Source organism: Chroicocephalus ridibundus, chromosome 4, assembly GCF_963924245.1.
Source record: "Chroicocephalus ridibundus chromosome 4, bChrRid1.1, whole genome shotgun sequence".
NCBI lineage: Eukaryota > Metazoa > Chordata > Aves > Charadriiformes > Laridae > Chroicocephalus > Chroicocephalus ridibundus.
The window spans coordinates 1,848,651-1,868,532 of NC_086287.1; the positions used below are offsets into that span (position 1 = coordinate 1,848,651).

At 55.7% G+C, this 19,882-nt stretch overlaps 4 protein-coding genes across 10 annotated transcripts in view; 1 reads left to right on the plus strand and 3 right to left on the minus strand.

Annotated features, from left to right (window-relative positions):
* Positions 1-459: 459 nt before the first annotated feature.
* On the minus strand, positions 460-1,622 carry LOC134514182 (olfactory receptor 5J3-like). The gene has a single exon (XM_063331596.1). The coding sequence runs from the start codon at positions 1,426-1,428 to the stop codon at positions 460-462; it is 969 nt and encodes a 322-aa protein (XP_063187666.1). The 5' UTR covers positions 1,429-1,622.
* A 5,067-nt stretch (positions 1,623-6,689) lies between these two features.
* Positions 6,690-10,263, minus strand: FEN1 (flap structure-specific endonuclease 1). Of its 3 annotated transcripts, none has more exons than XM_063333423.1 (2): positions 10,212-10,263; positions 6,690-8,811 (listed from the first exon to the last, which is right to left on the minus strand). In XM_063333423.1, exon 2 carries the CDS (start codon positions 8,808-8,810, stop codon positions 7,662-7,664), a length of 1,149 nt encoding a protein of 382 aa, XP_063189493.1. In that variant the 5' UTR covers position 8,811; positions 10,212-10,263; the 3' UTR covers positions 6,690-7,661. The 3 variants fall into 3 exon arrangements, with proteins under 3 accessions (XP_063189493.1, XP_063189495.1, XP_063189494.1); XM_063333425.1 differs by lacking the exon at positions 10,212-10,263 and adding an exon at positions 10,080-10,100; XM_063333424.1 differs by lacking the exon at positions 10,212-10,263 and adding an exon at positions 9,198-9,218.
* Positions 10,264-10,309: 46 nt separating this feature from the next.
* Positions 10,310-12,276, plus strand: TMEM258 (transmembrane protein 258). Its single transcript, XM_063333469.1, has 4 exons — positions 10,310-10,393; positions 11,388-11,497; positions 11,588-11,761; positions 12,128-12,276. Exons 1-3 carry the CDS (start codon positions 10,391-10,393, stop codon positions 11,712-11,714), a joined length of 240 nt encoding a protein of 79 aa, XP_063189539.1. The 5' UTR covers positions 10,310-10,390; the 3' UTR covers positions 11,715-11,761; positions 12,128-12,276.
* A 1,745-nt stretch (positions 12,277-14,021) lies between these two features.
* The window catches only part of MYRF (myelin regulatory factor), a 75,521-nt gene continuing 69,660 nt past the window's right edge, over positions 14,022-19,882 (minus strand). For all 5 annotated transcript variants that reach the window (XM_063333374.1, XM_063333373.1, XM_063333371.1 and 2 more), the window contains 4 exons: positions 19,658-19,732; positions 19,401-19,503; positions 18,299-18,373; positions 14,022-18,060 (listed from right to left, as the gene is read on the minus strand). In XM_063333374.1, coding sequence (XP_063189444.1) covers positions 17,974-18,060; positions 18,299-18,373; positions 19,401-19,503; positions 19,658-19,732 — 340 coding nt within the window. In that variant the 3' untranslated portion in view covers positions 14,022-17,973. The remainder of the gene's footprint in view (positions 18,061-18,298; positions 18,374-19,400; positions 19,504-19,657; positions 19,733-19,882) is intronic.

The following is a 19,882-nucleotide window of genomic DNA, read 5'->3' on the forward strand; positions in this document are numbered from 1 at the left end:
TCTCCTCCCTTCCCTTGCTTTCCACGGCACATCCCCCTGGAAGCAAATGTGACTCTTTTTTTTTTTTTTTCCTTGTATTTAGCCCAAAGCGAGGTGTGGTTTTTTGGATGCACCTCGCCAGAAGCTTCCGGTCCTCCTTGAACTTGCCCCTCTGCTCCAATCAGTGCAACCTCCTCAGAAGCTACACTTAAGGGGGAAATTCCTTATGAGCTTATTTTTACCACCTCCTATGGTATTACATCATTTCACGGGGAAAAAAAGAAAACAAAACAAACCCAAGAGATGACAAGGAAATATTTATCGGAGACGTGTAATGACAGGATGTCAAATCCGAGTCTCCGCGGATTTTAAAGCACGGTTAAAACTTGCTGTCCCTGCTTCCGTAAGTACACGCAGGTCTTTCCTCCTCCAGACAGCTGCCATGAGACCATTTCGTAAACGGCAGCAGCAGGAGTTTTATCAACCCATGGGGGCCGGTTTGGTCAGCAGGCGGCTCACGAAAACGTTCTTTGCTGTGGCTTTCCTAAGCACGTCCTTGACCTCCTTGTTCCTCAGGCTGTAGATGAGAGGGTTGAGCATGGGGACGAGGAGGGTGTAAAAGACGGCGGTGACTTTCTCCGCCTCCAACGAGTATTTGGAGGCCGGTTGCATGTGGCTGAGTCCCGCGGGCACGTAGAACAAGGTGACGGTCAGGAGGTGGGAGGTGCAGGTGGAGAAGGCTTTGTGCCTTCCTTCGGCCGACCTAATCCTCAGGATGGAGAGGAGGATGTACACGTAGGAGGTGACGATGATGAAGAGCACGGACATGGAAATGGTCCCATTGAAGGTTACCAGCAAAAGCTCGTTGAGGCGGCCATCGGAGCAGGTGAGTTTCAGCAGAGGGTTAGTGTCACAGAAGTAGTGGTTGATGACATTGGGGCCACAAAAAGGCAACGGCAGCAAGCAGCACGTTTGGATGAGCGAGTTCAAAACCCCCCCGACGTAAGACCCAGCCACCAGCTGAACGCAGACCCTCCGGGGCATGGAAACGGCGTAGACGAGGGGGTTGCAAATAGCTGCGTAGCGGTCGTACGCCATGGCAGCCAGCAAGAACACCTCCGCCGTCACGAAGACGAGGAAAAAGAAATGCTGGGCAAAGCAGGCGGAGTACGAAATGGTTTTCTCTTCCGCCAAGAAGCCAACGAGCAGCTTGGGGGAAAAGACGGAGGAGTAGCAAAGGTCAACAACAGACAGATTGCAGAGGAAGAAGTACATGGGGGTGTGCAGCCGGGGGTTTGTCTTGATGAGCGCGATCAGCCCGAGGTTGCCCATCAGGGTGAGGAGATAAATGAGGAAGAAGATTACGAAGAGCGGAGCCTGCAGCTTTGGCTGGCTTGTCAGTCCCAGGAGGACGAACTGGGTCACCGCCGTGTGGTTGCCGCCAGCCATGTCCCCGTTCTCCCTAGCGGCGTGCCCTACTCCGCGCCTGCTGGAAGGAGGAGAAAGAGGGGAAGAGGAAAGCGCAGCGGCACGTCGTCGTTAGAAGTACAAAGCCTCGATGCCTGAGCCAGCGCCTCACTCTGCTTCGCTGCCCGGCAGGTCCTCGCAGGCAGAGCAACTCCTCCAGAAGCTTTCGGGAAAGTCGTGGTTTGTCCTTGCTCTCTTTCACCAGGAGTCGGAATCTGGGGCGGGGTGGGGGGGGAAAGAAAAAAGTTTTTTCTGTTTAAAAAAAGACACCAAACAGCCCGATACCGAATGGTTTGAAAACTGGTGAAGGAGTCGCAAACTCCCTCTCGTTTCCTGCGAATTGGAGGCAGAAAAAGGGGAGGTATTTCGTTTTCCCCAGGAGAAGGCTGAGCGCCCGCCAGTCCTGACAAACCACAGTGAAACGGGGGTTTATTACACTTAACTTTTTTTTTTTTTTAATCTGCTCCAGCTTAATTATTATTTACGTGTTTTTACCCCCCTCGAGGTAGGCAAGGCGGGCGTTTTCAGGCTGCTCCTCACAATTGAGGCTGAAATCCGAATTGTACCTAAGGCGTTTTACACGTAATAGGAAGCTGTCGGCTGCACTCGTGGGAATCCAGGCGGCGAGGAGGAAAAAAAAAGAATAAAAATCACTTACCGTGGAGGCTCCACGCAGCAGAAAGAAAAGCGATGCCTTCGTTTTCAAACTACGCGCCACCTTGCACTCAGTATTTTTTCTCATCCAGCCCCTCCGGTGCCGGCTCCCCGCTCTTTCTAGCGGAGAGCAGCAGATGTTGGGAATCCTCCCCGCGCCTGTGGCCTGGGCTGAGCGACACAGGACGGATTTCTCTTCTAATGCTGGGGAAAACTCCACTTTTGGATGACCCTAATGTCTCAATTCATGAGAATGTTTACTCCATAGCCAGCTCTGGTGTGGGGGATCCAAGGTCTCAGCGTTTTCGAGCTCCCCAGGTGCGGGGATGAGGAGGAGCGAGACCCGGGCGCTTGCCCCAAGCTGCCACTTTTGATATAAATTAGAAAGTTTGCTGAATTTCTCTCTGTCTCCCCCTTTCTGGCTGCCATCCTGAGCACTCCTCGCCCCGGTGCCGGAGCCCGGAGCCCTTCCCTTCCTCCCGCAGCCGCAGCGCTCGCAGGGGCCCACATTGGCTGTCCCTGCGGGGATGCACGGCTTCCGCTGGTGGAACGGGCTGAGTATAATCCTTGTGCATTTTATATCGGTATCGGGATTAATACCGGTTCTTTAGTATTATTGGTCATTATTTAGTCTTATCCTATTAAATCTGTTTATATTTCAACCCTGGTGTTTCCTTGCTTTCCCGGATTCCCCTTCGCGGGTGGGGAGGGGTCGTCGGGTGAGAGAATAATTGTCCGAACGACAATAAATGGTTGTGGGTGTTCTCCAACCGTTAACAGCCCGAAAGCCGTGCGGCTGGTATAAATAGTGGCACCGCTGTTAATTAATCAGGGCAGTGGGAATATCTGTTTCGAAGGGGCGCTGCCTGTTTTGTGGGCGCCGCCTGGCAGTTTGCTCGGGCGCCGGGGAACGTGTTATTTCAGCGTCGTTCTCGGGGTTAGCGGTTCCTATCGGGGGCGGGGGGGGGAGGTGTATCTCACATCCGAGATCTGTCACCGGATTTAGCGGTTCCCCTCAAGGTGGGTATCTCAGGTTTGAGATCCATCGCTGCACTTTGCTTTTTCTGGTGCCAACCCAGATTTCTCACGTCTAGCTCCGTCACAGGCAGAAGTTTGCACTTTACAAATATTTATCGCCTTCCAACGCACCAGAAATAGCTGGTAGGATATTTCTAGGTTTTAGCTGCAGCTGCTTTTCCCTTCTTCTAACTGAATTTGTTTGGGTTTTTTTGAGAACGCTCCAACATCTTCATACAGAAAAATCCCGGACGGAGCCACCCAGCCCTACCGCCGGCACCAAGCGCTCGCCTTCCGCGCAAAAGAGGATTAATATTGCAGCAGGGGCAGAAGCAGAAGCTCTGGGCTCTGTGGGGTGTTTTTATTCTTCCTGGAGAAAAATCCTAAAGGTTTTTGCTCAGGCTGAGCCCTGCGTAACACACACACACACATCCCCCACCACCCCCCCGGGCTACAGGTCTCCGTGTAGCTCCGTAGCACAGTCCTGCTCTTGCCTCCCAGCTGTCTGCCCCCATCAGTTTATAAGGGTTCAGGGCAGAAAAGCAGCTTTTCAAACGTTTTTGCAGAGGTTTTGTCACAATAAGATGGTGACACGGACCAAGAAAGCCTGAAGATAATGCCTAGAAATTCAGCCGTATGGAAAAATGTACAGTCCAGGTGGTCCACACTACAAAAGCCTGAAGATAACGCCCAGAAACTCAGCCGTATGGAAAACGTACAGTTCAGGTCTATTCTGCTAATGAGTTTTTCTTCCCTGAATTAGTAAATTTGAAGGCTGGGGGTTTAACCTCGCTCTGCATTTGAAGCCCGAGCCTACGGCCCTGCTTTCCTGCGTAACGCCGCGTCCTTACCCAGCATCGGGATGCGGCTCCCTGTGGTTCGCACGCGAACCCCTGCCCTAAGGCAGAAAGGAGCAGCGCGATCCGTTTTCCTCCATTCCTCAGACGCCCCCGATGCTACGGGAGGAAGGAAGCGGCACTTTGCCGGTGGGACACTCGCAAATGAGACCGAGGAACGAGGCAGCTCCATCCGTTGAGGAGCAACGCTGGGGGCACCAGGCTTTTGACCCGAGCGGGTGACGCCGCCGTCCCAAAGGGCTGGCGCAGAGCGACAGCTTCTGGGTTTATTTATTTCTTTGGCCCTCACGGATAAAATCCCTGAAGGAAATCAGAGCGGAGCAAAGAGCTTCGTGCCAGCCACGGAAGGATCGTTAGAAATTCTCAGGAGGGTCTGGAAGAAGTTGGGACTCGGCCCTGCCCCCCCTGCAGCAAACCGTGTGAGGCTCATTAACCTTTCCTGGCTCAGTGCTGATGCGGAGGGAGAGAAGTTTGGAAGTTTTCATCCGGGAAAGAAGCCGTATGAGGTGCTAAATAACGTTCAGTGGGATGCCAGGGCGTGGAATTCATTCTCCTGTTTGGGCTGTGCAACTTTAGAGCTTCGCTTCAACTACGCGGTTTAAGGCGGCTGAAAGCTGTAACCAAAGTCAAACGTGCACATAAATGGTTTTCTCTCCCTGCAGGTGGAACAGCCTTTATGGCTCAGACTTTAAAAAAAAGAAAAAAAACCTCACTATTTATATGGCCTGGAACTCACTATTGCGGCTTCACCGCCCGCCAGCCCGCAGGTTCAGAGCGCACCGCGCTCCTCAGCGCGACAGCACAAGCCAGGGGTACAGACACCAAACCGCGCTTCTGTCGTCACACTTAGGATTTCACTCGGGGTTCATTAGAGAAATCCTGTTCATTTAAAAGGCGGCTCGCTCCGCGCGCAGCCCTCGACGAAACAGTAGGCAGGGAACTTCAATGTTGGTCCTTTAAGTAAAGTAAAGGTACGTGAAAAGGCAGTTAAAACTTTCTTAAAATTGTCCCATCGTCCCTGTCTCATTCCTTGAGATATTCTTTCTGTCATAGTAAGGTGATAGGTAATGACGTGATGAACTAAATCCTGGTCAGGAAGAGGAGGGCAGGAGGAAGGGCTGGAGCCCGGGGTCGGGCTGAACACGTAAAGTTTGCAGTTTCTTTGTCCTGCTGCTGATTTCGTTTATTTCCTCGCTATAAGCATTTTCCTGACTCTAACTTCAAAATACTCTATTTTATTTTTTTTTTAAATCGTCTTTCATTCCCTCACCGCAAAACCAGCTTTCCATGTGGCCGCCGTGGAAGCATTCACAGATAAAACAGGAATATTTAACCAAGAAGCTCCTGTTAAGACAAACTGCAGATGGATCCATTTAAGCCAGTACCCGCTGAGAAACCACAATTTGTCTTTACGGCGTTTTGAAATGAACTAACGCCAAGTCCTGAAATCTGAGTGGATAAAACGCCCGAACCGCTGTGACTTCCAGGTGAGCATCGGTTTACGGATAACCGATCTTAGCAACGCCGCAGGAAAAACGTTATTTCAAGCAGTTTTCACCCATAGCTTTCTACACGTAATAAACACATTTCAAAAGATTAAGTATCTTCATTTGAAAATTATATAGTAGACAGTCTAGTGTGTATAACAGGGTACGGCTTACTATATATCCTACTACATAACATACAACAGAGCCCACTATATATGATAGCTATCGTATGAAGTATTGATATATCAGTATGACATATATTATTGATATTATATATCAGTAGTATAGCTTGCTTGGTATTATAATAGCGCAGGGATAACTTACCCTGGTGACCAAGTAAACCTGGATGGAAGGCAACGGGGTGGGGGGTAGGTGTGAGAGGGAGAGGGACGTGGTGGACACTAAATCATCCCAGCAGAGCCGGGCTTTCAAACCAACCCGCCCAGCAAGGCTGGACCTTAAAGCCTCCTAGGAAAACTTAGCCTGGGCTCCATCCCTCCATCGGAAGAGACAAACCAGTGACAGGACCTTTGGAAGTTGCTTAAACTCTCTGAGCAGGTTCTTTCAGCCAAAGGGAAAAAGCTCGTGGCTCAGCGCGACAAGGATTCAGGGTCGAAAGCAGAAATGCTCACGGATAGAAGCCTTGTTAAAGACATAAATACACAGAACAGGTGATAAAACAACACCCCCCCCCCCCATTGTTGATTTTTAAAATCTGATTTTCCCTGCAGCACTTTCCTGCCTTTCTGCGTGCAGGTTCTGCAAGCGACGTGACGCAGTGACAGCAGCGTTGACGCTGGTGGAGGGCACCGATGTCCATCTCAAAGCACAGCGACTACAGCTGCCCTCGTTTGAAGCAGCCAGGCTTCTTCTTGCCAAAATATCTCCAGTTTAGGGCTTGGAATTAAGGTTAAGGCGAGACCCTGTGAAAAACCACCAGATCCGAGAAGCAGATTTGTTATTTTTGGGTGCTCTGCTCCGGGTGCCCCTTCCCACACACAGGGCAACCTGCAGCTGGGCAGAGGGTCCAACTCGAGAAGCTCTGTGCCTACAAAGCATCAAAAAACTACTGTTAACACCCGGATTAAAACTCGATTTTTCTGTATTCGGGCTTGTGCTTGATTTGTTGGCTGTTGTCACTAATAGCTTTTCCTCTAAACCCGCGATTTTTCCTTCAGCAACAAGGTTTAAGCTGCCTCTCCAGAGAATGAGAAACGCTCTATTTGGGTATAAATTTTATTCTGAAAACAAAACCCGGCACAGCGCTTTGACAAGACGGAAAGACTATGCAAAATACAGAATAAAATAAACTAAGAAAAAAAAAAAAGAGGCACTATCTTCTTTTCGTCCGAGTCTGGGACCTGTCTCTGTGTGTACAACGCGGAAGGATGCCTCGGGAAATCAGGGAGTGAACAGGCTTCCATGCTAGGTTGATCGATATTTTTCCTTTTTTAAACATAAACCAGAACCTAGCAGCAAAATTCAGGCTTGGAGAGCTGCAGTCACCGCTCAGTTTGTCCTCGGTTTGTGCAGTAAGAGGGGGCCAGAACTTTGGTGGAATTGGGATTACAACTTTTCTATTTTTTTTTTTTTTTTTTTATATAAAGAAAAGTGACTACACTAAGGGAAGGAAGAACCTATACCCAATCTTCATTAAAGGGAGAGGTTCACCTCATTATTTCAAGTCTCCCTCCCAACTCCAGCTTGCCTTCCATTCACATCTCCCCAGTTTCTCCTTCGCCTCCGCTGCTTGCACCTACCTCTTTGTGGATGGATTGTGGAGGCAGAAACCTATCGTTTCTACCCAATTCGCTCTCCAGATGTTCAATTTTTCATTTCTTAAAGCAGAGGGGGTGTTTGCGATCAGCACCTCCCTTTAACTCCGCAGCCTGGGTATCGTCTCCGCTCCCTGTGGCCTCCTCATCACGTCCCAAACCGCTGAATGCAGCTCCCTGGTTCCTCCCCCCTTTAGACCCCCCCCACGCCACAGTTCTTTCTTCTCTCCCAGCCTCGTACGTTACTACTGCTGCGCAGGAAGATGCTTCTCTGATTCACTAACCTAGCCTTGTTGGGAAGCGCTTTAGCAACATCCTTCCTAGCACTAACACGCAGGACAGAAAAAACGACCATTTGTTATTAGCCTAAAACTCCTGTTTTAACAGAAAAACCAATCACAGGGGTTTGTGGTTGGCCAGTCTGGCTATTTTCCCTTTTTGGTCTTTGCGGCTGAGGCGTTGTTGGTCTTGGCTTTCTTCTTTGCCGACCCCTTGGTCTCTGGCTCTTTGCGCTTGGCTGATGTGATGGAACCCGTCACCTTGAAGAAGTCGTCCAGCCGGCCCTGCGTGCTGCCCTGCCGGCTTTTGCTCAGCCTCTTGACCGCGTTGCGGATCCGCTCTTCGTTGAACTGCTTCTCCCCGCACATGAACTGGACGAGCTGCTCTTCATTGGGCTCGGTCCACTTCAGCTCAACGGTGTCAGGGTCGACCACGTCAGGCTCTAGAAAGAGCTTCTGGGCCTCTTTGTGCAGCCAGTTCTCAGGCAGAGGGTACTTCTTGGTGTCTATCTGCTGAACAATCTTCTCAATGCTTTTGTGCTCCTTGATGAGCTCGATAGCACGCTTGGGCCCAATGCCGCGGATGCTCTCGCAGTAGTCACAGCCCAGGAGGATACACAGATCAACAAACTGCTCCCAGGTCAGGTCAAGATCCTGCAGAATACGGTTCAGGTGAAACTCCTGGATGGGCAGCTTCTTCGTCTCGCTGGCAGTAAGATGCCGCATCAGCACAGGACTACCGAAGGTCAGGCAATCCATGTCTTCTGTGGCAGCTGCATAGACCTTCCCGGCCTTCACCAAGGTAGCGCAGCTGGCTTCAGCCTCCCCCGGCGCCTCCACGTAGGGGATGCCCATCAGCGTTAGTAACTTCTTGCACTCATCATTGTGCTGCTGGGTCACCTTGACCAGCCTCTTGCTGTACTTCTCAATGTTCTCCTCCTCTCCGGCCTCCTGAGCCTCCTGCAGGTGTTTCTCGGCCTCAGCCCGGCGCTCAGTCCGCTTTGAGAGCTCCCCTGACTTCAGCTGCGGGGGTTTGCCGTCGAAGACGTAAACCGGCTTGATGCCATTCTCCACCATGCGGATGGTCCGGTAGAACATGCCCATCAGGTGGCTCGTGGTCTCACCCTCCTCATTCTGCAGGACGTCAGCTCCCTGCCGCACAGCGATCAGGAACTGGTAGATGCTCATGGAGGCATCTATAGCTACCTTCCGGCCGAAGTAAGACTTGATGTCATTCTCCCGGATGGCGCCAGGAGCCACGTCGGCAATAAGCTTGGCCAGGCCATGGATTCCCATCCTGGGGGACAGAAAAGGGGATGCTGGGATCAGCCTCTGCACACACACAGTGCTGGGGGGAGTTGTGGGGGTGGAAGCCAGGTAATGGCAGCCAGTGGAAGCCACAGCCATGGGGCAATAGTTCGCAGGGGAAGCATTAGAGATTGTACGTTGTTGGGGTTTTTTTTTGTTTGTTTTTTTTTTTGGTGTGTGTATGGTTGGACTCGATGATCTCAAAGGTGCTTTCCAACCATGAAGATTCTATGATTCCCTGGCTTCCAGCCTCAGCCTCCCCAGCACACCATTACCCCCCACTTCCTACCTCAGCCTCCTACAGCCCAGCCCCTCTCCCCATCACACCTCACCCTCCCCTCTCCCCACCATGATAACCATCCAGGCCCCATTTACCTGCCCTGTTCCAACCTCCCAGCTCCACCATTACTACCCTACCTACTATGAATTCTCTATACCGCAGCCTCGCCAGACCTGCCATTAACCCCTACTCCCACTTCACTCTCTGCCAGCATGCCATTCCCTATCCCCCCTTCCATTATTTCCCCAATTCCCACCCTGGCATCTCCCAGTCTGCCATTCCCACCCCTCCTCCTTAGAGCCCGCCATTATCCTCCTCCTCATCATCATAACCTCCCCCAACCATTAACCCTCCTGCCTTTCTGCTACAGCCTCTCCGGGTCCACAGATACCCGCCCCGGCTGCCATTATTCCCCCCAGGCCCGCCTCAGCCTCTCCAGTCGCCACCCCCCCCGGCCCCGGGCCCACTTCAGCCAACGGATACCTCCCCCCTTCCTGCCTCCACCAGCCGCCACTACGTCCTCCCCTAGGCCTGCCTCAGCCTCTCCAGCCACCCCTATTTCCCCCAGGCCCGCATCAGCCTCCCCCAGTCGCCATTACCGCCCCCCCACCCCTGGCCTCGGCCCACCTCAGCCTCTCCCAGCGTCCGTTATGCCCTCCCCGGGCCCTCTTCAACCTGCCCCAGCTACCATGATCCCCCCCCGCCCCAGGCCCACCTCAGCCTCTCCAGCCACCGCTATCCCCCCCTTCCGGGCTCGCCTAAGCTCCTCCAGCCGCCGCTATTCCCCCCTCAGCCCGCCTAAGCCTGCCCCAGCCGTCCATATTCGGCCACAGGCCCTCCTCAACCTACCCTAGCCGCCATTATCCCCACTCCTAGGCCCGCCTCAGCCTCTCCAGCCGCCATTATCCGCTCCCCCCCCCCGGCCCGCCTCAGCCTCTCCAGTCGCCATTATCCCCTATAGGCCCACCTGAACCTACCCCAGCCACCATTATCCTACCATGCGCCCTTCTCAGCCTGCCCCAGCCACCATTATCCCCACTCCCAGGCCCGCCTCAGCCTCTCCATCTGCTATTATCCGCCCGCCTCAGGCTCCCCGCCGCCGCCATTACCCCGCCGCTCGCTCCCGCGCTCCAGCCGCAATGCCTGCCGGGAGCCGGCGCAGCCAATAGCCAGGCGGCTCCCGCTCGCCCCGCCCACCCTTCCCGGCATTCCCCGCTCCCGCTCTCCCTTCCCCTTCCGGAGCGGAGGCGACGTGTCGGAGCAGAGCGGGAGCCGGTACCGGGGCGACATGGTGAGGGACCGGGACCGCGGTTTGGGAACCGGGGTCGGGGTCGGGGTCGGGGTCGGGGTCGGGGTCGGGGTCGGGGTCGGGGTCGGGGTCGGGGTCGTCGGTCGCGACTGGGGGCTGGGACTCGGGACCGGGAATTGAGGCTAGGAATCGCGGTTGGGGCTGCCGCTGGGGCCGGTGGCCGGGACTCGGGGCTGGGGCCGGGGATTTGAGGCTAGGAATCGAGGTCGGGGCTGCCACTGTGACCGGGGGCCGGGACTTGGGGCCGGGGTCGCAGCAGGGGACTGGGGGACGGGACTTGGGGCCGGGGCTGCCACTGTGACCGTGGGCCGTGACGGGGGGCCGGGGTCGCAGCAGGGGACTGGGGGACGGGACTTGGGGCCGGGGCCGCCCCTGTGACCGTGGGCCGTGACGGGGGGGCCGGGGCCGCCCCTGTGACCGTGGGCCGTGACGGGGGGGCCGGGGCCGCCCCTGTGACCGTGGGCCGTGACGGGGGGGCCGGGGCCGCCCCTGTGACCGTGGGCCGTGACGGGGGGGCCGGGGCCGCCCCTGTGACCGTGGGCCGTGACGGGGGGGCCGGGGCCGCCCCTGTGACCGTGGGCCGTGACGGGGGGGCCGGGGCCGCCCCTGTGACCGTGGGCCGTGACGGGGGGGCCGGGGCCGCCCCTGTGACCGTGGGCCGTGACGGGGGGGCCGGGGCCGCCCCTGTGACCGTGGGCCGTGACGGGGGGGCCGGGGCCGCCCCTGTGACCGTGGGCCGTGACGGGGGGGCCGGGGCCGCCACTGTGACCGTGGGCCGGGACGGGGGGGCCGGGGCCGCCACTGTGACCGTGGGCCGTGACGGGGGGCCGAGGCTCCGGACTTGGGGCCGGGGCCACGATGGAGGACCGGTGCTCGGGACTCGGTGCCGGGGCCTCGGGACTGCAGTGGGAGGTCAGATGCCGGGACCGGGACTCGGCCTGTGGTGGTGCCCCTGACCTTCGCCGTGTCCCCGCAGGAGCTGGAGGCGATGAGCAGATACACCAGCCCGGTGAACCCGGCCGTCTTCCCGCACCTCACCGTGGTGCTGCTGGCCATCGGCATGTTCTTCACCGCCTGGTTCTTCGTGTATCCCTGGGCTGGAGGTGGGGGCGGGGGAGGCGGGGGGTCCCCTCACCTCGCTCTGCTGCCGTTCGTGCCTTAACCCCCCGGCTGCAGCTACGAGGTGACTTCTACCAAGTACACGCGGGACATCTACAAGGAGCTGTTGATCTCGCTGGTGGCCTCGCTCTTCATGGGCTTCGGGGTCCTCTTTCTGCTGCTGTGGGTCGGGATCTACGTCTGAAGCTCGGGCGGAGGAGCACCGGCACTGCCTGGGGAACTCCTGCGGCTGTAAGCGCCCTGAGGGCCTAATGTTTGGGGTGGGGGGTGGAAATGCAGCCCTGTGACAGCTGATCTTGACAAAAGCCACCTTTTTTGGGGCGTAAAGTTAAGATGCGCAAAAGGCTGTGCTGTCATCCCCTCTGCAGCCTTTGGGATTAAGCATGGCGGCTACTCCAAGTTGGGTGGCTTAGATGGGGAGTGCTCCTGTGCCTGTCTGTTCCCTCTTAGCAGAACTGGAGTTCGTCCCCGTCTGAGGCAGGAGAGAAACGTGTGTGCTGGGTATTGTCCCTTCCTCTGTGGCTTTAGTAGCAGCAGAGTCCGGCTCTGGTGCTGCCCCGGCCTCACCGACCTCCTTCATCTCTCCTTTGATTCTAGGTGGGAAGACCTGCAGAAGCTCTTTTTTTATATTTCTTTTATACTTCAACATCAAAGTCCGTGTCAGGCACGGACTGTGCCGCTGTTGAGCGATTTCCGCCCACCCAACAAACCAAACCTGAATAAAACTGCCTCTGTGATGCACTTGCCTTTGGACTCACGGTTTGTCTTTTAGAGAGTGTTTGTTTTTTTTTTTTTTTTTTTACCTGCCTTTTCCAAACCACTTGGATATTGGCATAAGATCCATGTGCCATGGGGTGGGCCCTGTGTTTATCAGAGATTTCCACAACTGTGTCTGCCCAGAAGTGTTTCAGTGCCACCTTGTGCCCTAGTGCAGCAAGACTTTAGAAAATAAGGCTTTCTTCCTAAGCCTGCTTTTATATCCCTCAACCTTCCTTACCGTCTCGTCCCCTTGCCCTTTTGCTGGCACGCTGTGCCCGTTCTCGTCCCGAGCCAGCGGCGGTGGCCCCTCGCAGAGCGGAGAGGGACAGTGTGGCAGATGCACCCGCCCCGTCGAAGCCCCGACAAGGATCAGACCTGAAAAAAGCCCGCAAAAAAAACCGAACAAAGACCCAATGGAAAACTTCCCACCACAGCTTTGGTCATGCCCACGTGGTGGTGGGCGTTTCGGTTGAAAGGTGAAGAAGTTGGGGTCTTCAGCTGATGGGGGGGGGTTACACATACGATCACAGGTCAGACTTGAATTGGGTATAAATGGGGCTCTGCAAGAGCCGTTTCGAGTCGGTCTCCCTCAGAGCAGCGGGTCTGTGGTCAGGGGCTGTCCCTGTGGATTGTGACACCTTCCACGGTTCATCTTCTGTACAGATCGAGGGATGCATCTTATCTAGGTGAACGATTATGCGCATTTTGGGTCATTGACCATAAACCTTAAGAATTCTTAAGTCGGCAGTGTAGTATTACCGCCCGAGCGCCATCCTGACCCTGGGGCTTGTTAATGTTTGTTGGAGTCTCAAAGCGGCTCCGGTTAGATTAGAACTTAGTTTGATTTTTGTCACCAACTTGTAAAAATAAACCCTGTTTTTAGTTTGTTATTTGGTCTGCCCCGGTTTGGGAGGTTCTGGGACAGGCAGGGACGGCTCTGAGGTGGTTCACTTACCGTCAGCAGCGCCTGGGGCATCTCCTGCGGTAGAAACGGAGCTGATGGAAACATCCGACCCCGCTTTTCAGCCGGGCTTTGTGCTCCTGAGGCGCGGAGATGGTGGCGGTGGCCGCGTGGACCGTCCCCTGGGTGAAACGGTGTTCGTGGAACAGTCTCTGGCCGGGGTTCCCGGGTCACGCGCTGGTGTGGCTCCTCGGACGCAAAGCGAGAATAATGCCGGTCTGGGGGGCACCGCGGGGGGAGATACAAGCCGAGTTTGTGGGAAATGAGTTTTTTTTGGGGAGGAATGTTTGAGGAGTACCAGGCAGAATAACCTTACGGCTGGATGCGCCCTTCGGTTAAGCAGTGAATTAAGTGCGTTGCCTATGAAAGAGGAGTTTATGGTACGCACAACTGCATTTTTATAGGTAGCTTTGGATTTACAGCCCGGCTTTCAGCAATTAAGATTTCCAAATGAGAAATTCAACAGGTAGCTTAGAGATTTAAAGCCCTTATTTCCTCTTTGGGAAGGAAGCTTTCCCTCTGCGGATGCTCGCGGATGCCTCTGGCTCTGGCCCTGACCTCTTTTTTTATACCCCTTCGAAAGCTGTGAGAGCCGCGGGCTGGGGCTGTTCTCACCCTGACCCGCATGGGCACGTCTGGAAAATCCCGCTAATTAACGACACGGGGGTTTCTCCGTCCTCTGGGAAGCAGTTTTACAGCTACTGGAGGGAAAGACGGTTATTTCAGCAAGGGAGGAATGCGCCAGGAGCCATCCTTGGATACAAAGCGGTATTTATATATTTATTTATATGGGCATATTTACCTCCAGCATAAAACAAAGTCTAAATAAGCCAAACAAACAAACCAAAAAAAAAAAAAAAAAAAAAAGGGGAATCCGGAGAGTCGGCACTCAAATTCAGCAAAATATAAATATAAATCAGAAAGAAAGGGGGGGGAAACCACGCTTGTTCCCCACGAATAAAAACCGATAATCAATAATAACCTGCTAAGAATGCAACTCTACAAACTCGCTGGCAATATACAGTGATTAAAGCTGTGACAGCAACATTTAAACCAAACAAATTAGTGCTTTACTTTTTTTTTTTTTCTTTTTTTTTTTCTTTTCCTTCCTTAATTCTTGCAGTGGTGGCATAGTCTCTATTTACAGGCTTTAAGCTCTTTTCAAACGGTAGGACAGAACGTTTGCGAATTTGCTTTTGAAACAAACTCCGAAGCAGCCAGACTTTGGCGAGTGGCTTCGTTTCCACGCTTGTCTTCCTTCCTGCCGGGAATGTCTCGAGAGATGAAGCGTCTGGTTTCCAGCGGGAAGAGTGGGGTTTGTTTTGTTTTTTTTTTTTCTTTTTTTTCCCCCAAGCTGTACGGCTGGAGACATCGGCTCAGAGCTCCCTCCGTCTCTACGCCGGGAAAGGCCTGATTGTGAACTCTCTCGTTACTGATTGGGGATGGGGAACGCGGCTTCACTGAGGGGGGAAGTTCCTTGGGGGGGACTCTACGCAAACAGATCTTTTCCGCGGGCTTCGGCCCAATCCCGTGACCCTTAAATAATTACGGAGCCCCCCCTGAGCTCGTTTCTGCCTTGCTGCGCAGCGGCCGGCGGAACCGGCGCACGCTTTGCGGTAGAGTTTAAGACAAAAAAAAAAAAAAATAAAAAAAAAATCCTATTTGCGATATAAGATGCTAAAAACGCATTCTGAATCCTTCTCCTCGTTCGATCCCAGGGATCGCTGTCTGCCCGGTGCTGCTCCGCTGTCAACCCGCCGTGCGTGGGCAGGGCCGGCTTCTGCACTGCAGGTGTTGCCTCGTCTCAGTTCTTAAGCTAACCGGCCACCGGTTTTGAGGCACGCGGCATTTTACGCCCGCGTGGGAAACCGCTGGTCCCTCGCGCTGTCCTGGCAGCAGAAAAAGGCACTGGGGATGTCTCCGTAGCCCTCAGCCACTTGGTTTGCCAGTGGCCCTGGTTAACGCCGTGGCTGAGCGTCGCAGGGACACCCGAGAGACCCCCATCTCCTCTTGGGCCACGCCGCTGCCGGCGCGTTTCTTAACGATTGATTGATTCTTCCCCTCCAGGAGCGGCTTTTCCCGGGGCGAGATGTACTCCTGGGTCTCTGCTGACCTCGGTCAGGGCCACCAGCCAGGAGGTGGCTTCGTGGTGGCCCTCGCAGCACCGCCCGGCACCTCTTAAGGGGCTACAGGAGCGCAGGGGCGTTTAGCCCAGCTCGGCAACGCAAGGGAGAACGGCGGCTCTGGGCACGCTACGTCTCAGCTGAGCCGGTGTCGAAGAGCACGTGGCATCGCTCGCCTGAATAAGGTCGTGCCAGCCCGGGCCACTGATTGCCAAGTGGAGAATAAAAGCTGCCAAGAAAGTAACTTCCCAGATTAAGCACAAAAAAAAAAAAAAAAGCTCAGGGCAGGCGGAGGGAAGAGCGCTGGGCGGCCTCTCCAGAAGGCTACGGCGGAGGCTTTCCGTCCCAGTCGCAGGGAGAAATGGAGAAACGGGGAGAAATGGAGAAGCCTGCTGAGCGTGGAGCTGACCTGCTCATGTGCAGGTACCTTGGGACCTCTTGCTTTCCTGCTGAGCTCCCCAAATTTGGGTAGTCCCCCATTTTCACTCCTGTTTGGCTGCCTGGAATTTCCCTGCTGGCCCCCCGGCTCTGCCTGCCCAGGCTTCGGTGCGTTTTAATGCCTGGAGAGCGTCACACCCAGGTCTAGTTAAGCGTTTGGTGACCGTAGGCGTAGAGCAGGAATGGAAAACCTGACCTTGAAACCGCCCTACAAATAAAAAGCCTTCGGTGGCGGGGACACCAGCTCCTGGCGCTGTCACAAGGGACGAGCTCAGGAGTTCGGAGACGGGTGACGGGAGACAAAGCCGCTCCCCGGGCTGCGGAGAGAAGCCCATGTAGGGTCCCACGGGGTGCGCGCAGGAACCATCTCTCTATCTGGATTTAAAAAAAGAAAAAAAAAAAAAAAAAAAATCTTCGCAGCTTGTTTCTCCGGAGCCGTGGCAGCAGCCACGCGCTCCTCCGTGCTGGTAACGGGACGGCAAAGGGATCGCTCACAGAATGCTTAGAGGAGGCAGAAGGGACCTCAAAGAGACCATCTCCATCGGCTCCGCTGAAAGCCACAAAAACGCAGCAGCCGGAGCCTGATGCCGTTTCCCAAAACCAGTTTGGTTTGGGTTGCCAACGTCCAGCGCCGGAGCTGCGCGGGACAAGGCGTGCTCTTCTCCGAAGCCAGCTTTAGAGCCCTCCGGGAGCGGCGAGCGGCGTTTCCCCCTCACCGCCCTTCCCCAGCTGCTGCTTCCTTAGAGAAATGTCCCTCCGACACAAGGACCTGGGGGGTGGCTCGGCCTCCGGGGACGCAGGTGGCTCCGTCTTTAGGGACGGGGAGGAGGATGGGCACCGGGCAGCCAGTCTGACGCCTCCCGGCGCCGCTGGAGCTCTCAAGCTTTTAACGTGGAGCTTAGCAGTGCCCCCCTGCCCAACTTTGGTTTCCTACGCCAGACACGCGTGGCTCAACAGGGACAGAATTTAGAGACCCATTTTTATACTGCTTAAACGGCCCCCCCCCTCCCCCCGCAAAATAATAAAAATTCAGTAGTTTAGCAAGTTAAGAACTTGTAACAGTAAAACACCCCAAATACACTCAACATAACCGCACTCCGACAGCGAGGGCCCGCGGTCGCTGCCGTTCCCCGCTTTAGGGGGAGGACCAGCCTTTTCGGCACCTGGCGGAGATCCCTTAGCCAGGGTGGGGTGCAGCGGAGCCACGTCACGCGTCCCCGGCCACCCGGCCATGCTCTGCCGGTGGTCTCGCCTCTGCACGTCTGGGCAGATGTGGCTGTGCTGGCTGGAAGGACGAAGCGGGCGGCTCCACGCGCGTCGCGAGAGGCCGCGCGCGGCTGCCAAGTGAAAACTAAAAACAGGTCCCACGACGCTTTAATGCAGGTGACTCCCGGTGAGGTTTTTTTCTCCCCTGGGTTGATGGCAAGTGGCCCCACACACGGTTTGGCCCGGGCACAGCCGCAGCAGCGCTTTTTTTAGTGGGGTTCTTGGGTTTCTCCAGCGGATACGGTGAAAGTTAAGAGTACGGTGAGGAGGGGGACAGACAGGGCTGACGTCGAAGCTGCACCTTCGCTTGTTGTCCACAAAGGACAGTCCGTCGGTGGGTCCTGGGGTCTCCGGGGGGGGGTATTCTGTAGAAGGAACAGCAACTCCAGTGTACGACTTCCAGTACGTCCAGGCACAGCCTCCCTTTCCAGGCCAAACTCCAGCGTTTCGCTCTCGGAAAGGGCTCCAGTGTCGAGCAATTTCCAGTGTCGTGAAGAACCGATGCGCCGCATCTGGGACGGCTGGGCCAGTACAGGATGGAGCTCCCGTCCCCGTTCAGTCCAGTGTAATTGCTTTCAAATCCAGTGTGGCAAAGGGAGGGAGAAGCGACGGAGGACACGGGCGTCCCCATAAAGGGAAGGAGAGAGGGATTTCGGGTGGGGGGGTGGGAGCTGGCGCGAGGTGAGCCCAGGAGGTCCCACGGGGCTGGTTGTGTGTCCCTGCTTCAGTGCCTTGTGTCACCAGCCACAACCAAACCAGCTCCGCGTCCCCCCCCGCAGCAGCCGGGGGGGAGGGGGTAAAGTGGGGCTGGGGGCTAGCGGAGGAGGGTGTACAGGGCGCCAGTGTCACCAGTCCCCCTCCTCTCTCCGACCAGAGGGCACTGGTGCTGCCAGGACTCACTCACAGAGCCAGTAAAACTGGAAATAATAGTCAGTGAAAAGGTGGCCCATCTGCTCGGGGGCAGTGCTGCAGTTGGCTCGGCCCTGGGAGAGAGCGAGAAAAAGAGTTTAGGGACAGGGGTAGGGAGCTGGGCGTGAATTATGTGCTGGGGGCAGAGAAAAATCACCACCCCCCCCCCACCCCCCGCCACTACCCATGGAAGGCAACAGCCACGATGGAGGCTCTCAGGGCAACGTGGCCACTAAACCTGCCGTGGTCCCATTGTTCTCCTGCCTCTCAGCCCCGGGCCAGAGGGGAGACGAAGCAGGTGCTGGTACTCACAGGCTGCGCCACTCGGAAGTGGTAGGTGAACTCCTGGAAAGACATCATCACGAGAGGCCAGCGGTGCGTCGTTTCCTAGGGAAGCAAACGGAACAGCCGGGATGAGAGCGGGGCTGAGCGTCAGGGGATGTTCTCCTGGGCCGGACCCACTCTGCGCGGGTCCCACACAACCCAGCAACCTCTCCAGGGTCAGCAATAGAGCTGGGCTGGAGCACTGCATCCAGCTCTGGGCTCCCTGGGTCAAGAGGGACAGGGAACTGCTGGAGAGGGGACAGCAAAGGGCTACCAAGATGACGAGGGGACGGGAACATCTCTCTGATGAAGAAAGGCTGAGGGATTTGGGTCCTCCTCAGTCTGGAAAAAAGACGACTGAGGGGGGGCCTTATCAACGCGTAAATACTGAAAGGGGGGGTGTCAGGAGGATGGGGCCAGGCTCTTCTCAGTGGTGCCCAGGGACAGGACAAGGGTCAACGGGCACAAACTTGACCATGGGAAGTTCCATCTCAACAGGAGGAGGAACTTCTTTGCTGTGAGGGTGGCAGAGCCCTGGCACAGGCTGCCCAGAGAGGTGGGGGAGTCTCCGTCTCTGGAGACATTCAAACCCGCCTGGACGCGTTCCTGTGCCACCTGCTGTGGGTGACCCTGCTCTGGCAGGGGGCTGGAGGGGATGATCTCCAGAGGGCCCTGCCAACCCCTGCCAGTCTGGGATTCTGTGATTCTGAGAGGGGCCAGGAGGGGAAGAAGGGTCTGATGCAGGCTCCATGGATGCAGACCTGCAAAATCCCGCCCTGAAGGGCTTTCATCAGGATTCATTATGGCAGTTTACAGCCCGGTCTTCTCCCCACAGCCCTGGGGCTCGTGCGGAGGGGGTGGGTGCGATGATCTCCTATGAGTGACCACATGTATCAGGTTTACAGAGCCCTCCCTGGTGGGGCTGCAAGGATGTCTGAGGGTCGTTGACGTTAACCAGTGCAGAGTGCGGCTATGTTTGAGCACGAATTCCCCGTGCTGCCCTAGCCAGGCTGCCGTAATCCCTTCTGGAGGGCTGGGATGTGCTGGAATGACACAAACACGTGGATTTTGTGAGCCGTACCCTCCCTACCTGTGCGTCTGTGGCATCGGTGGAGGTGTTGGTGCTCGCAGCATCCTGGCAGGGGTCGTTGGAGACGAGGCCACAAAGGGAGATGGACACGGTGGAGGAGGAGCTGGGGAGACAAGACACAGTAAAGACGCTGGAAGGGGAGCAGCCTCTGCCATCTCTTCCCTAGCTCAAGCAGGAGACACCGTGGCCACAGGGCACAGTATCCAGCTGAGTTCAGGGGTCCCAAAACACCGAAGAGCTGAGCCCGGTCCACTCACTTCATCTCCAGGGTCAGGTTGGTGTTCACTGCTGTCAGCTGGTTGACAGGGATGCGGTAGGTGAAGTTTCCAGTCCTAGGGACACAGAGAGAGCGTTAGACCTCACCACGGCGTTTCCGGCGGCGCCGAGATGGTCAAACCAGGACCCAAAGCCTCCATTGGGCTGAGACTTCAGAATGGAGGGCTTCCCATGGACGAGCTTGTCACCAAATACCACCCTCCTGC

Bases quoted from the DNA above. Each gene is read 5' to 3' on its own strand.
- LOC134514182 (XM_063331596.1), bottom strand. From the start codon at position 1,428: ATGGCTGGCGGCAACCACACGGCGGTGACCCAGTTCGTCCTCCTGGGA.
- FEN1 (XM_063333423.1), bottom strand. From the start codon at position 8,810: ATGGGAATCCATGGCCTGGCCAAGCTTATTGCCGACGTGGCTCCTGGC.
- TMEM258 (XM_063333469.1), top strand. The intron at 11,498-11,587 runs GTATCCCTGGGC...CCCCGGCTGCAG, and splicing joins TTCACCGCCTGGTTCTTCGT to CTACGAGGTGACTTCTACCA.